The sequence below is a fragment of the Platalea leucorodia genome, assembly GCF_965183815.1.
Source record: "Platalea leucorodia genome assembly, chromosome: 9".
Lineage (NCBI taxonomy): Eukaryota > Metazoa > Chordata > Aves > Pelecaniformes > Threskiornithidae > Platalea > Platalea leucorodia.
In genome coordinates, this window is record NC_138831.1 from 41,297,591 (window position 1) to 41,311,533 (window position 13,943).

General features: G+C 38.5%; 1 protein-coding gene across 1 annotated transcript in view; it reads left to right on the forward strand.

Annotated features, from left to right (window-relative positions):
* The window catches only part of ADAMTSL3 (ADAMTS like 3), a gene marked incomplete at its 5' end in the record, with an annotated part of 185,956 nt that overhangs the window by 146,651 nt on the left and 25,362 nt on the right, over positions 1–13,943 (forward strand). The window contains 5 exons of the mRNA XM_082322576.1: positions 3,762–3,891; positions 4,952–5,144; positions 5,826–6,005; positions 6,797–6,950; positions 11,283–12,363. Of these exons, the coding sequence (XP_082178702.1) occupies positions 3,762–3,891; positions 4,952–5,144; positions 5,826–6,005; positions 6,797–6,950; positions 11,283–12,363 (1,738 nt within the window). The remainder of the gene's footprint in view (positions 1–3,761; positions 3,892–4,951; positions 5,145–5,825; positions 6,006–6,796; positions 6,951–11,282; positions 12,364–13,943) is intronic.

Here is a 13,943-nt window from a genome sequence, read left to right on the forward strand (position 1 = left end):
TATTTCAGTGTAATTGTTATTATTTATATTCCATATGCTTCAAAAATTATGATTCAGGCCCCCCAAAGTCATTACACTGGCTTAAAAATAATGAGATTAAACAATGAATACGTATGCACTTCCTGTTGTTCCCTCTATAGTCCGTGGCTTTGGAAGCTTTAGGGTGCAGTCAAGTTGTGTTTTCAGGCTTTTGTCTGGACCATAATGGCTAAAAGTTTACTATTTTATTTATAAGAAACCTGAGATTCTTAGAAAATCAATGGATTCTAGCCAAATTTAAGGGCTCTTAAGAAAAACAATGACCGTTCTGAGACTTAGATGTAAAGTTGAGAGCATTTGCCATAGTGTTGTAGGCAATTTGATAACTGGTTACTCCTATGACTAGTTTCATTAACTGCAGACACTAGCTGTTTACTCTTTTACAGAAGGAGTATAAATAACATTGCCAGTTTCAATAGATTTACAGAGAGGCTCAAGCATATGTAGCGCTTGGCATTTCTTCTGAGTTATTTTCAGCTGATAGTACATATTTTTAAGCAGTCACCAAACTGAGACTATCTGATAGAAATAAATGACTGTCCTTTCTCTTCCAGATGTGGAGAATAGATCCACCCGCTTACCATTTGCACAGCAACTTTCCATCCCCATTTTCTTTGTACTCTAAAAAAGGCAGGAACAAAAAGTCTGGGCTTTTTTCAAGCATTCTGATCTTTTAACACAACTTCATGCACTGTGTATTTCACTGCACAGAAAAGCTTGTAAAAGAATGTAAATGTATGTGGTTTGAATGCTGGGTTAAAATAGAAAATATTCTATTTCACTGAATACTAGGATAATTACTACAATAGTGCATCAGATTACTGTAAAAATACTTAATGCTCCCTGCTGCATACATAATGTTTTAGTTAAATTATCTACTATGTTTATATTATAAGCCAAGAAAGTCATACATATAAAACTTTGCTTGTTTAAATAATAGATTTTTCCATTTTCCAATCGACATAGAATAAGAAATTTATCAGTGATTGAAGTTCCCAACTAACGTAAAATGACAGTTTGGGGTGAGAAATCTGATTAATTGTCAAGACATTTTGACAGTTAAGTTCAAGCAAATGCTGCATCAATTAAGTGTAGTTATTTATTGAATAGAGTCCTTGAACTGAGGAACAGGAAGGGGGTGCCTGGTATGTTTTTAACAACTCTTTAATATCTGTTTTGTACTTACGGCATCAAAACAGGGTGCCATTTTTCTTTCAATAAGGCCCCTGTGGAGAGGAATCGCTACTGCAGTTTGTGCCCTGTAGTTAAGTCAAATGAAAGATACACCACTTATCGACATTTTCTTCTGGTAACACAATTAAAGCTAGGTAGGTCATGCTGCAAGGCAGAAGTGGTTTAATGAACTCCAGGTGGCAAGCTGCAGTCAAAACCAGTCCCCTGGTATGACATGCCTTTTGTTCATTTGGCTGGCCAATTTAGTTTTTATAACACCAAGATAAAAATTTCCCATGGGATTATTGCTGCCTTAGATGGTCTGAAAGGAATCTCATTTCATTCCTCTCCTTCGTGTGAGATATTAAGAAGATATCACTTATCGCAGCCTGGTCCAGAGCAGCATCACCTCTGAGTGTGGTTTTCCCACAGGAACACAGTGAGGTCAGTGAAACTGAAGGTTGGTAGCGTAGGGCAGATTTTGACCTAAAATAGAGATTATATGGATGCTTGATACGTGCTTGATTGCTTGTCTGGTAATGTTTCTGCCAGCACACAATTTCTAAATCTTTATTTCTCTCCTGTAGACAGTCAGATGTGCATTTCCTACATAAGGGGACAGGGAAGCTGTTCCTGTTAAACACATAGGGATCAGTTGGACAGAAAACATTTGATTCCCTTAGTCGTCAGTCTAGAATAAAATAGGAGAGTTCTAGAAATCATGTTTATTCACTGGTTTGTCTTTTCTCGGCCATTTTGATATCTGCCTTATAGTAATGGTATTTGCTGTTAAAGGTTTCTTCTCAGCCCTGCTAGTAAAATATGTTTTACTCAATGCCTGTGTTCTATGTTAATTTAATTATCAATACTTTGATATAAGAGAACTGAATAGGTTGTCAATCATATTTAAGCTCAGGTCTTCTGTTCTATAAAAATTCATCACTTTGTAGATGTAGTCAAAACATTTATATAGCAAGGTCTTTCTGAACTGAAAATGGGTCCCAAAGGGGATCTAGAGGTGTACCAGAGAGCCTGAAAGAAATTGGAGTCCACGTTATTGTGAAAATCACTGCTGGTCTACTCCTGCTGAAGTGTCTGAAATAGTTGGACTGGTTCATGTCGCAAAGAGGGATTGTGGCCCGGGCTGGCTGATACGCTGCAGTACATCAGAATTGTTTATAGATGGAAGGAATAGCTTTGGTTTATGAAAAGAATGACAGTGGTCATGAACGTGTCGTTAAAGAGAGAAATACGGACCATTGGCATGGAGATGAAACTTTCAGTGCAGGATATTTCATTGAGCCCACTGAAATCAGAATGGCTAACGATCAGCAGTGCCAAGAAACCAGTCGTCACACACAGTTGACACAGAAGCAGGAATAGTTATAGTAGCCTTCATGTAACAATAGTGGTGGGGTTTTGAGGTAATGTCATAGGTGATACCATGAAGTGGTTAGTGAAGCTTTCTAGTTAAAAATGCAACTCCCTTTGAAACCTAAGAAGTTGGTCGTAAGAAAAGAAATATAACCTGCTGCTGAAAGCTGCAGATAAGTGAAAGACAGGAAGGAAATGGATTTAAATTCTTTAAACTGTGACTCTTCAAAAGCCATTTTTACCTGGAAGCAACAAAACAGGTATTTTATTGTTTCAGTGCTTGTTTGTTCTACAGGATTATGATCTTCAGCATTGCTTATATAGAACATCCCAGGTACACAGGATCCTCCAAATACATCATAAACCATCTTGTCTTTCATGTGCATGTGAGTGAGCTGTGAAATTGAGCAAGGCTTTCATACTGAAAAATATGATATATAAAATTGGATAATTACATAGGTTTAAAATAAAAGTAGTTCACAAAATGTGTATTCGCTAAGCTGACTTTTTCTAAAGCAAATTTATATTACGTTTCATTTTGACTCATAGAAATTTGAGTATTAGTAATCTTTCATGCTTCAGTAATAAGATCCAGGTAGCAAGAGCTGCAGATCAGTAGGTGCCAAGAATGGTCAGGAGCGAGGAAAGCTCTAGGCTGTGTCAGATTTGCTGCCTTCAGCAAAACTATTGCCCCTCTTAGCCCCTGTGAGAAAGGTTCTATGTTTAGTCAGCCATTCTCCTGACTATAGTTGTGCAAGTTTTCTGCATTTTTTTTTTTTATTACATTTTTTGCAGATCTTTAGCTCCTTGAAGTCAAGGTAAGTGAGAAGGAATCACTTTTACCCTGATTTTGGCAATGAAACCAGTAGTTGGCTTGGGACCTTGACAGAACCAGGCAGATGTAGCTTCTGATGGCAGACAGAGAAGCCTATTTTCTGTTGGTTTTCAGAGAGGTAGAATGTCAAATCAAGCCTTTTACATATTACAGAAGTAAAGTGCTAGGTATAATTTGCAAATATCTTCTGAGCATTAAATACATAAACTATCTCTGTGTTCCTTTTGTTCTTTTTTAATTCAGTGTTTGGAGCTTTATTACTGAGTATTATTCAAGAGTAAGCTTTACAGAAATCTCTTCCACTTTCAGTGTTTCATGAGTGTTTTCCTTTCTAATTCAGGAACACAAGAAGCCATTGCAATGTGTCTGCATGTAGAGACGAAACAAGCCGTCAATGAAACCCTGTGTGACAATTCCAAGAGACCACCACCGATGACTCGTACCTGCAATATGAAGCTTTGCCCTCCGAGGTACACTGTAATAATGAAATCCTACTGTGGCAAAGAAACGGTTAATATGACTTAAATAAACATTGGCTTTCTCAGAAAGGGTTCAGATTGCAGGACTGTGGTCTTGCTTTGGGATGAAATTTCACTACTTCCGTCTTTAACAAGGTTTTGGGGTTGGGTTTTTTTTTTCCTCTTGTTCACTCCTTTTCCACTCTTCACATCTCACTAATAAAATAGGGAACATTTTCTGAAATAAATCTTTTCTGTGTAGATATTTGCCAGAGCTGGAAAAACAGCCTTAACTCTTCTAGTGGTACAAGGAAAATTTTAAGGCAATTTCACAAAAAAACAGAGAATATTTACTTTCTATCCTTACTAAATGAAAAAAGTGAAATTATGATTTAAAGTTATTTTAATTTCATCCTTCTTTAGTAGCCTCACATAGTTCTTATGGCTTCTTATGTTTATTTGGAGATCCTGGGAAAAGAACAAACCCAGTCCAAATTCCAGAAAACCTAGCTAATTTATTCACTTGAAAGGGGCCACATGTGAAATTTTGACATGCGCTGCCTTATTTCCCCATTTTTGATCTCGGACATCCCTGATCCTTTGCATATTGTTTCTACGTGTTTGCAGAAACCTCCTCTTGCAACATGTAGGGAAGAAGTTAACAGGAACAGGATGTTTTATAGAAAACATATACACATTTAAAGGAAGTTTTGTAAATGTAAGAAAGGTCTATTTACATATTTACATTTATAAATGTAAACATCAGCAGGTTGCCAACAGGCTGTTTTTTTTATGAGGAGCATTCTGAAAGTGAATGCTGGAGTTGAATTTGTCTGGAAATGACTCTTTATTACTTCATTGTTAATAACTTCTGCATTTCCTTGTTACTTGCAAGTTTATAAATCCAGTTTATAATTTTACATTACAGCCAAACCGAAGGGATGTTTCAGCCATCTATCAGTGCCTGTGCCTTCAGTTACTTTTTGCTAGGGTCTGTTTGGGTATGATTGCTCCTTCGGCAATGCGAAGCGAGTTCGTAAAAGGCGGGCTTTTGGCTGTGTTGTTGGAACAGGTGGCAAAGCGGCCCCTGGAGACGCTGCTCAGCTACGTGTGGGGTTGGGATACAGACGAGAGATGTGTTCTGCCAGCAGCCAGGAGGATCTGCTGTCGCTGCTGAAGACTGCAAAGACAAAAAACCTCATTCCTTACAAGCTTGTAACCAGATTGATTGTCCCCCTGTTTGGCACGTTGAGGAATGGCAACAGGTATGACTGGGTTACAGAAATACAGAAATAGTTTAAATGTGTTCCCCTGGCTAGGTATTTGAAATTCTTTAGCTGGAATAACACAGAAGGTAGCTCCTAAACTTCAATATGTAAGTGTTTCAACTGATTTCATTAGAACAAACTAATCCAGAATCAAATATACTACTTTTGACTACTATACCAATGGGTAGTCACGGGATGAGGTGGAAAGTCCTTTTTAAGATTTCAGAAGGCTGGATACCAGTTACTCCAGACATCACCTCTCTTTCTATGCTCTCCAAATGCAATAACCTGCTTTTGGAGACATTGCTTCTTTTTTTTTACCTCAAGGACAAGGTTTCCTAAACTCCCACCACATGTATTAACTGATGCGAGGCATAGGCAGATCTATGTGCAAGATGCATGTTTTTCTTTAAGATTTCTATTACTTAATTGCATTCAAGTGGTGTGATTTTTTAACTTAGTAGTTAGGCTCTCATCATCTCTAATATACTAGCTGAACATTTTAACAGAAGAATTTTCTACATGCTGCTTGCTTTTTAATTAAAAGTAGATTTTTCAAGAGAGCAGAATTGGGGGGGGGGAGGAGGAGGAGCTTACAGTGTTTGTGTAAAACAAATGTGATGGGTGAGCACAGATGTCCATGCAGGTGTAAACGCTATGTTCTCTTCTTCTCCTTAGTGTTCACGTACCTGCGGAGGAGGGATTCAGACCCGCAAAGTGTACTGTAAGCAGCTGTTGACAGATGGAAGTTTCCTGAAACACTCTGATGACACCTGCCAGGAACCTAAATTGCCAACTAGTAAACCATGTGCAAAAGTTGATTGTCCTCCTCAGCTAGTTGTAGGAGAGTGGTCCAAGGTAAGCAGCCCCCAACAAGGGTGAACCAAAACCTTCAGTTACAGCAAGAGCTCTAAAGATTTCTGCTTGGGTGAATCAGATGTTTGGAGCAATAAATTCACAGGGTAGCTGAAGGTTTCACAGGGCGTGTACCTGGACTAAACTGCATACAGTTGCTGTGCATCCCTGCCTACAACCAGACTGATCACACCCCCCTTCTTGAGCTGTGTTTCAGTTGCTGAAGGACAGGCTGTAATGCATTGCATGCATTCTACCAGACGTGTCTAGCTATCAATGATTTCATAGTACAACTTCCAAAAAGCAAATCTTTGCATTATTCTGGAATATGTCCTCCTCCTCCTTTCCCATTTAATGCAAGCTTGCCTACCACTCCCTATTCAAGAAAGATTTGTAAAAGTGAATTTAGAAGCTGCAATTAAAGGTTCATGCAATACGAAATAGGAGAGGGGGTTGAGAGCCTTGACACAGACTGTTTGGAATATGCTGAATTGTTTCTCTTAGATACTAGGTCTCATTGCTCTGTTCTGCCGATGGTTGGACATAAAGAAATATTGTCACGTTATTGTAATTGTTCCCGAGTTGCTTGCTGGAACAAATAATCTATTTTATGTTCTTATTGCCTGGAAAAGTGAAGAGAGTTTAATGTCTGAATAACATGAAGATTCATATGGACTAGAGTGTATGCACTCTTTCTCAGAAGCAAAAAAATCCCCCAAACCCAAACTAGTTTAAAATTAGCATGTGTGGCATGGGACACCAAGTTTAGTTTGACTGCATCCTTCCTTTCGCAGTGCTCAGTGAGCTGCGGTGTTGGAATCCAGAGAAGGAAACTTGCCTGCCAAAACCTAACAGCAAAGGGCCAATATGTCACATTAAATGGATCAATGTGTAGTGGTCTGTCTCCTTCACTGCTTGTAAGGTCTTGTCAGATGAATGCCTGCAACAGTAAGTATGTTACTTTATGTAGTTTCTTGCTAATTTGGAATGATCTATTTATAAAGAAAAATCTGTGTACAGGTTAATTCACTCATCTCCTTATACTTGCACAACATTACTAATCTGGCATAAACTGAGTGTCATAATTACTAGACCAGTAATAACAGGATTGTTTTTAATTTTTTTCTGCCAGTCAGAAAGAAAGGTTATGATCTAACGAAGTAGTTTTTCAATATACTTCAATGGTACATACCTCTTACCCTCATGCTTACCTACATTTGATCTACTTTTTCCTTTATCCTTTATGCTATCCCAACTGAAAAAAAAAAAATAATCCATAAATGGAGTCTAAATTACAAAGGACGTTACAAAAGATAAGAATCCAGTTCTGGCTTGTCTCTTCACTGTACATTTGCATTACACTGGACATTTTGCTTAGCATGGTAGAATTCAAAACCTGAAACTCTGTGCCAGTGATAACTTTAGGTATAATTTTTATCTTTCTTTGAAGAAATGAGAATCCCAGTCTCATAAGCTTTGCAGGAAGTGATGACATTACAGACACTCTTCAAAATATCCAGTATTTTATTACTGCCTATATAAAAATCTTTTCAGAAAAAGCTGTTGGTAGGAATTGTACGATTTGGACACAATGGAGTTATGATACTGATGGCAGTTGCACTAATTGCATACGTATACTACTGATAGAAATACCTTACTGATGTAGAATATGTTCAATTGCATACAGTAACTTAGGCAGTTTTAAATGCAGGTTCCTTAAGTCTCAACCTGTGCTCTCCTTCCTTTATAAAGGAGGATATTAGTTTGTAGGTTTGGGGAACAGGGTGCTGAAAAGAAAGGAAAAAAGGAGAATTTTTAGTTTTGAGGTGGGGGAAAAACCAAAAACCTTCATGAATGGCCTGGTTTTGATCACAGATCACAGAGATAGACATGTTTTGACCCAATTCATAGTGCTGTCAAGAAATAGCTACTTTATACATTTTGAAGCTTTGCTTTAAAAATTATTCACAAAACAAAATAAGAACTAGAATAATTACTGATTCATACATAATATGAAACTTCTTTTCCTGGCCTGCATTTCAGATTAACATGCCAAAATCCTGAGGTTCAAAACTCCACTTAAATAAAGCCCTGTGGACTTTCAGGAATGTCCTTGGCATAAGGTTTAATAAAATATTTTGAGCTGCATATCTATCTGAATTTAATTAATTGTGGATAGTTGAATGGCAGTGTAGCTGGTTTGCAAATTGTTTAGCACAGACTGATATTAAAGTTATATTGTCAGCTTCCACCACAGTGCCAAGAAAGCAGGACAGCGGACTGCAGAGCGAATGCGATTGTACTGAATGGGTGCAGATCAAAGTCATAAAAGAGAGTCACTGTCCTCTCCCTTCATCTCCACAACCACTTGGAACAAGGGAGCCCTTGCAGCTCAGATCTGCCTGGCAATTCCCCGGCTAGGCAACAGGAGGGCAGGGGAAGGCGTGGGACATGTCTGGACCCATAGCTCCATTTTGGGTTTTGCAGAAGGAGCCAGGGCAGCGGCAGCAGCAGCCTTTGGATTCACAGGAACGTGCAGGAGGCATCTCCTCCTCCTGCAGCAATGGATTCAGGCTGCCTTGAAGGGGGAGCGAATAGAAGGCAGGAACGTAGCATGGCCCTAGGATGGGCAGGCAGCTAGCTACAAAGAGTGAAGCGAACTCAGTGAAGAGTCGTGTGATGCACGGCATGCATGCTGACAGGGGTTCTTGCCTTTGGGAGCAGTGTTTCTGAATGTGCCTCCTCAAGATTATGCTTCTGTGGCTCAGATGAGGTCCTTCTTTTTTACTGTCTCATGACAGTGCTGAGGCTTTTCAAACTTAATCTTGTACCCTGGGACTAGTAATCGTAGCAGTTTTCTGCTTAATAAGCCCTATTAAGTCAGAAACATTCCTGACTTTGGGCTCTGAAATATAGGAAATACCACCAGTCTAGCCTTCCGGTCATCAGGACCTGATGCCCTCCTAAAGCTGTAGAGGACCATTAGAGGTCATAGACTCAGATGGATTTGTACCAGGTGATAATGAGGTCCAATGGCTCCAGTACGATCTAATCCTTAGATTTACCTTGTAGAAAAAAACCTTTCCCAAACAGTCAGTTACCTCAGCAGCTGCAAGACTGGATGATACTAAGGATCTAGAAAATGCATACTTATGTGGCCTCATATATTTATATGACCTTATATATTTATATGGCCTGCCATCCACAACTCTGAACTTTGTTTCACTCCTAGCCTTGCTCACCAGTCACCAGTAAAAATACACACACCCTTTAGTGTTGAACTGCTAATGAGAGTTAGTGGTCTTTCTTTTTTTAAAAAATGAAATGGATGAGACTTGTTAACATATTTATAAGTATGCACTGGGTTTAATTCCATGTTGGAATAACTAGTGTAAACAGAGCACAGCCTGAAGTATTTTAATTTGTGTGTTTAAAGTTACACTTACTGTGTCTGTAAGTTGGACTTTGGAAAGGGAAGATTTAATACTGGAACACTTCCCTAAAAATAAATATTTGGGGCCCAGTAACTTATTAAAAACAGGACGCTACTTTAATAATTTTAGTAAACTGAGTGCCTAAAGCAATTTATTTGTTGTACCACGTGAAATGGTTGAGGGAACCATGTATCTGGATAACGAATACCGATTTAAAAGCTGTGTAATTATGAAACCATGATATCCCCACAGGTTTGAACTCATTACCCAAAACACTGAAAATAACCATTTTGTTTTATAAGTATAAGAATGCACTCTAGGGTGTAGTTCATACAGTGTACACACTTATTGAATGCTTGAAGCATTTAGCTTTTCACCTATTTCTTCACAGCATATTTGAAGCATATGTATATAAGAAGCATGCAGTTTTTCAAATATTATTTGTGTGCCATCAGTGTAGTTGTCATTTTATTTATATACCTACCAAGTGGAATAGTAGTAATGATTTCAGATTCAGGCACGCTGAGAAGCATTTTGTGTGTCCGTTTCCTGGCTCATCAACTCATTCTGCAGGCTCCGAGTTTTTTCTCTGTCACATACCAAAAGGCTGGGTCGCCAAACACCATTGGCTTGTTTTCTAGCACCAACGCAGAGTGTTTCCCGACTCTTCCCAGCTGGCCAATTTCATCTTGCATGGAACAAACTCGGGGGGTGTGTGCCCTTGCTCCACGTTTCCTACGGCGCTTTGTTTCTCACCTACCTAGTGTTTTCTTAGTAAGATTAGTTCTACTGATCAAAGTGGGGCACAGTAGTTGCCAGCAGTGCGTCAACACAGTGGTATCTGAAACATTGCAGTCATTCTCGTGTTGTCTCCCGTGTGCCTATCCAGCCACTGCTGGGAAAGCCTGCCTGTGGTGGTATTCATTCAGGCAGCTCCCTAGAAACCTTTCAGCATCCAAGCGCCTGCAGTACAACGCAGGAGGAGCTTCATAATACCCAGTGTCTCCATACCCAGTCTGCATGAAGCTTTATGCAGTTATTGCTGGTTTTTGTCAATTCATCTGATTACTATATTCCACCTCTCAAAATTTTGACTCATTTCTCTCTTTCCTCCCTTCCTTCCCTACTTTCTTGGCACAACACTGTGAGCAACTCGTCTTTCAACCCAAAGAAATTACCCTCAGCCAATGATTACAGGGTGGCTTTGCTTGATGCATGTACTGTGTCTTCATTGACTGTTTCTTTCACCTCCTGTGTTGCTATCAATTAGGCTTGACTCAATCAGTCAACCAGCATGGCCAGCCAACAATTTAAATAACAGTCAAGGGGAGCCTTACTTTTTGAATAGGTTTTGTTCTATTTAGGTCATTCTGCACTCGGCAGTGCTCAAATGTGGGGAAAGTGATAATGTGTTCAAATTTTTTATTCACTTTTTCCATTCCCATCATGCCTAGCCTTTCTGAGGCAGCAATAGGAAATATATAGGAAATATACCCATAATAGGATTATATATAGTATAAATTAATATATTATATAGTACACCTATATATACATTTACGTACATGTGCACCACCTATGTCCTTCATATGGGTACATTTTGCCTGTATCTTTTTATTGTTAGGAGACTTGGGGAAGAAGCAATAGAATTCTTGGCTGGAGCAGGGGAATGTTATGGTTTCATGTTGTTCATATTTTTGCATTTTTGTGACTCAGATAAAAGCTCAGCATGTTGCAATCTGACTTGAACAAAGTCAGGAAAAGCTCTGTCAAGCATTCTGTGAAAAGCAGATTTTGTAAGCGTGAGTGCCAATGACTAGATACTTTTCAACGCTTTGTTTTCTTTCAGAGATTAAACCAAAGCTTGCAGAAAAGTATTCTGCTCATGGACCTCAGATTGTCAGTATTCACCGAGTCTATATTCAAACAAGACAAGAGAAGCGCATTAATTTTACCATAGGAAGCCGAGCCTACTTACTTCCAAAAACATCTGTCGTAATTAAGTGCCCTGTACGAAGGTTCCAGAAATCACTTATCCGGTGGGAGAAAGATGGACAACACCTACAAAACTCTAAAAGGCTTGGCATCACTAAGTCAGGCTCGCTGAAAATACATAGTCTTGAAGCTACTGATATTGGTGTGTACCGGTGTATTGCAGGCTCTGTGCATGAAACGTTTGTACTCAAACTCATTGGTACTGACAACAGATTGATAGAACCACCAAATCTTAGAAAACATGCCAGGGAGACCAGTAACACTGATCACAATGAGGCCAACAGCTTTGGGGCCAAATGGCACAAAATGAGCAAAATGTGGCAAATGTGGAGTAAGAAGAATGAGCTCTATCTAGGTGACAGGCAAGTAAATGATCAGCCATTTTTGCGAAATCTTGAAACCTTTGGGAGTAACTCAGCAGAAGACTTCAGCTCTCGTGAATTCAAGAATAAACGACTGGAGGCAGCAGTTCTCCAAGGCGCCTACAGCATGGACACTGTGCAGTTTGAAGAACTGATCAGGAACATGAGTCAGCTCATTGAAACTGGAGAAGTCAATGACGACTTGGCATCCCAGGTCATTTATCAATTAGTTGCTGAATTTTCTAGGCCTCCACAACCAACTACTGAAAAATGGAAGGGGGCCCAGGATGAGAAACTTGCCTCAAAACTCACTGGCAAATCACCTAATGAATCTGAACGTTTCAGCACAAAAACTGTTGATAAGTTAAAGTTTGACCAGAAGGTTCCAGTTATTATGAGGCAAAAGGAAATTCCTCGAGTTTCCTTCAACGAAACAGTAACTGTACGAATTGGAAATACGGTTTTTCTGACCAAGAATACTCATGCTGTCAATCTACTGTGTGAAACAGCTGGTATTAGTGAAGTGAAATACACTTGGACAAAAGATGGCGAGACATTAAAAGCCTCTGAGAAGTAAGTAAATATCTTCTCTTTTATTTATTTTTGAATGACTTATTATGTTGCTATTAACTGCAAAAATCCACCCTGCTGTGCAATATTAAAACATACTGTTGTAAAAATGAGATAAGCATGATCACTGAGCCTTCCATCTCTTTATTTAAGTAATTTATTTTTTTTCTTTCAAGTGTCTGTAATGTTGTTTTGCTTTACTAACATCCAAGAGTATGTCCATTTCCATGATATTACATGGGAAGATAGACTTTTTTTGCTAGGTGAAGTGTTTTGGATGTCCTAACTCTGTATTTTGTGATCTGCCTTAATCATTTCAGCTGCATCAGAAAATGAACAGATTTATACTCAAATTAAGAAGCCTGTTGGACTCGTTCATATACCAAATACAGTGGGAACACATTAAAAACTTCTGCCATGGCATAGATGAAAAGAAGTCTTAGTTCTTACTCATTTTAAGGAGGGAAAAATATCACTGGTACCCTCATCATCCTTCAACACAGTAAATCTTTAGGTATAACTGTAGCGGTATAACTTCAATTTAAAAAGAAAGAATGAGCTTTTATGGATTTTTTTCAATACTTTAGAATGTACAAATATTTCTGTTGAGATCAGTGGAATACAAAATAATAAAGAACCTGTATTGCCATCACATTTGAGAACTATACCTGAAGAACAAGTACAGAAAGTGTGTGTTACATTCAGATATTTGCTTGAGATTGAGCAAATACTTTTACTTCATTGCTGATAAATTAGAAGCTCACCTGATAATATTAACATTAACTTCGTGTGTGAGCCTCTTGGAATTATAGCTAGCTCTTGAGTAATGAAAAAAAACGATTCTGAAATGATAAAGGCGCTTTTGGATATTTCTCAACATACTTAACTGATTAACTGCACTGCCAAGAAAAATATACTTCTGCAGGGCTATCAATTAAAGCAAAGACACCAAAACTAAGCCATTTTTAAAAGTGCAAATGTTTTTGGAACCATGTAGCTCCCACCAGTTATGTTTATTTTTTTAAATACATGCAATTTCCCATTAATTTGTTGAAAGTGATACTTTAATTTTTTTGGACATGATGGTGTTTTGTTTATTAACAAGTATCTGTTCGATTCCTAATGTCTGCTTTTATAAATTGCCTTCATTTTAGCCCAGACTGATATTCTTGCACTTAAGGGATGCATTGGCAAAGTAGGTTTCTTTCCTATTTTTTTCACACTAAGATTTCTTATACACAAATCTATATATATATATGTGTGCGTGTGTGTACTCAAAAGACAGTGACATTAATAGTATTGCATCCAAAAAAGAATGTGAGGAGGTAAACGGGCTGGTTTATCTGTTGGGTTTCTAAAAGAAGGCCATACTTGAGCCATGCATGAGGTGGGTTGTTTTGTTGAGACACGAGTATTTTTAATATGTTCATGTGTATCTGTTACTTTCGTAAGTGTACTTAGTGTGGGAGAATGCCAGAGCTACAGGTTTTTTTGGATGTGATGAGTGTAAGTTGAGAAAGGTAACAAGGGGGAAAAGTCTAGGCTGCTGTTTTCAGCTTCTTCCCCAGCCTGTGATGCTCTCT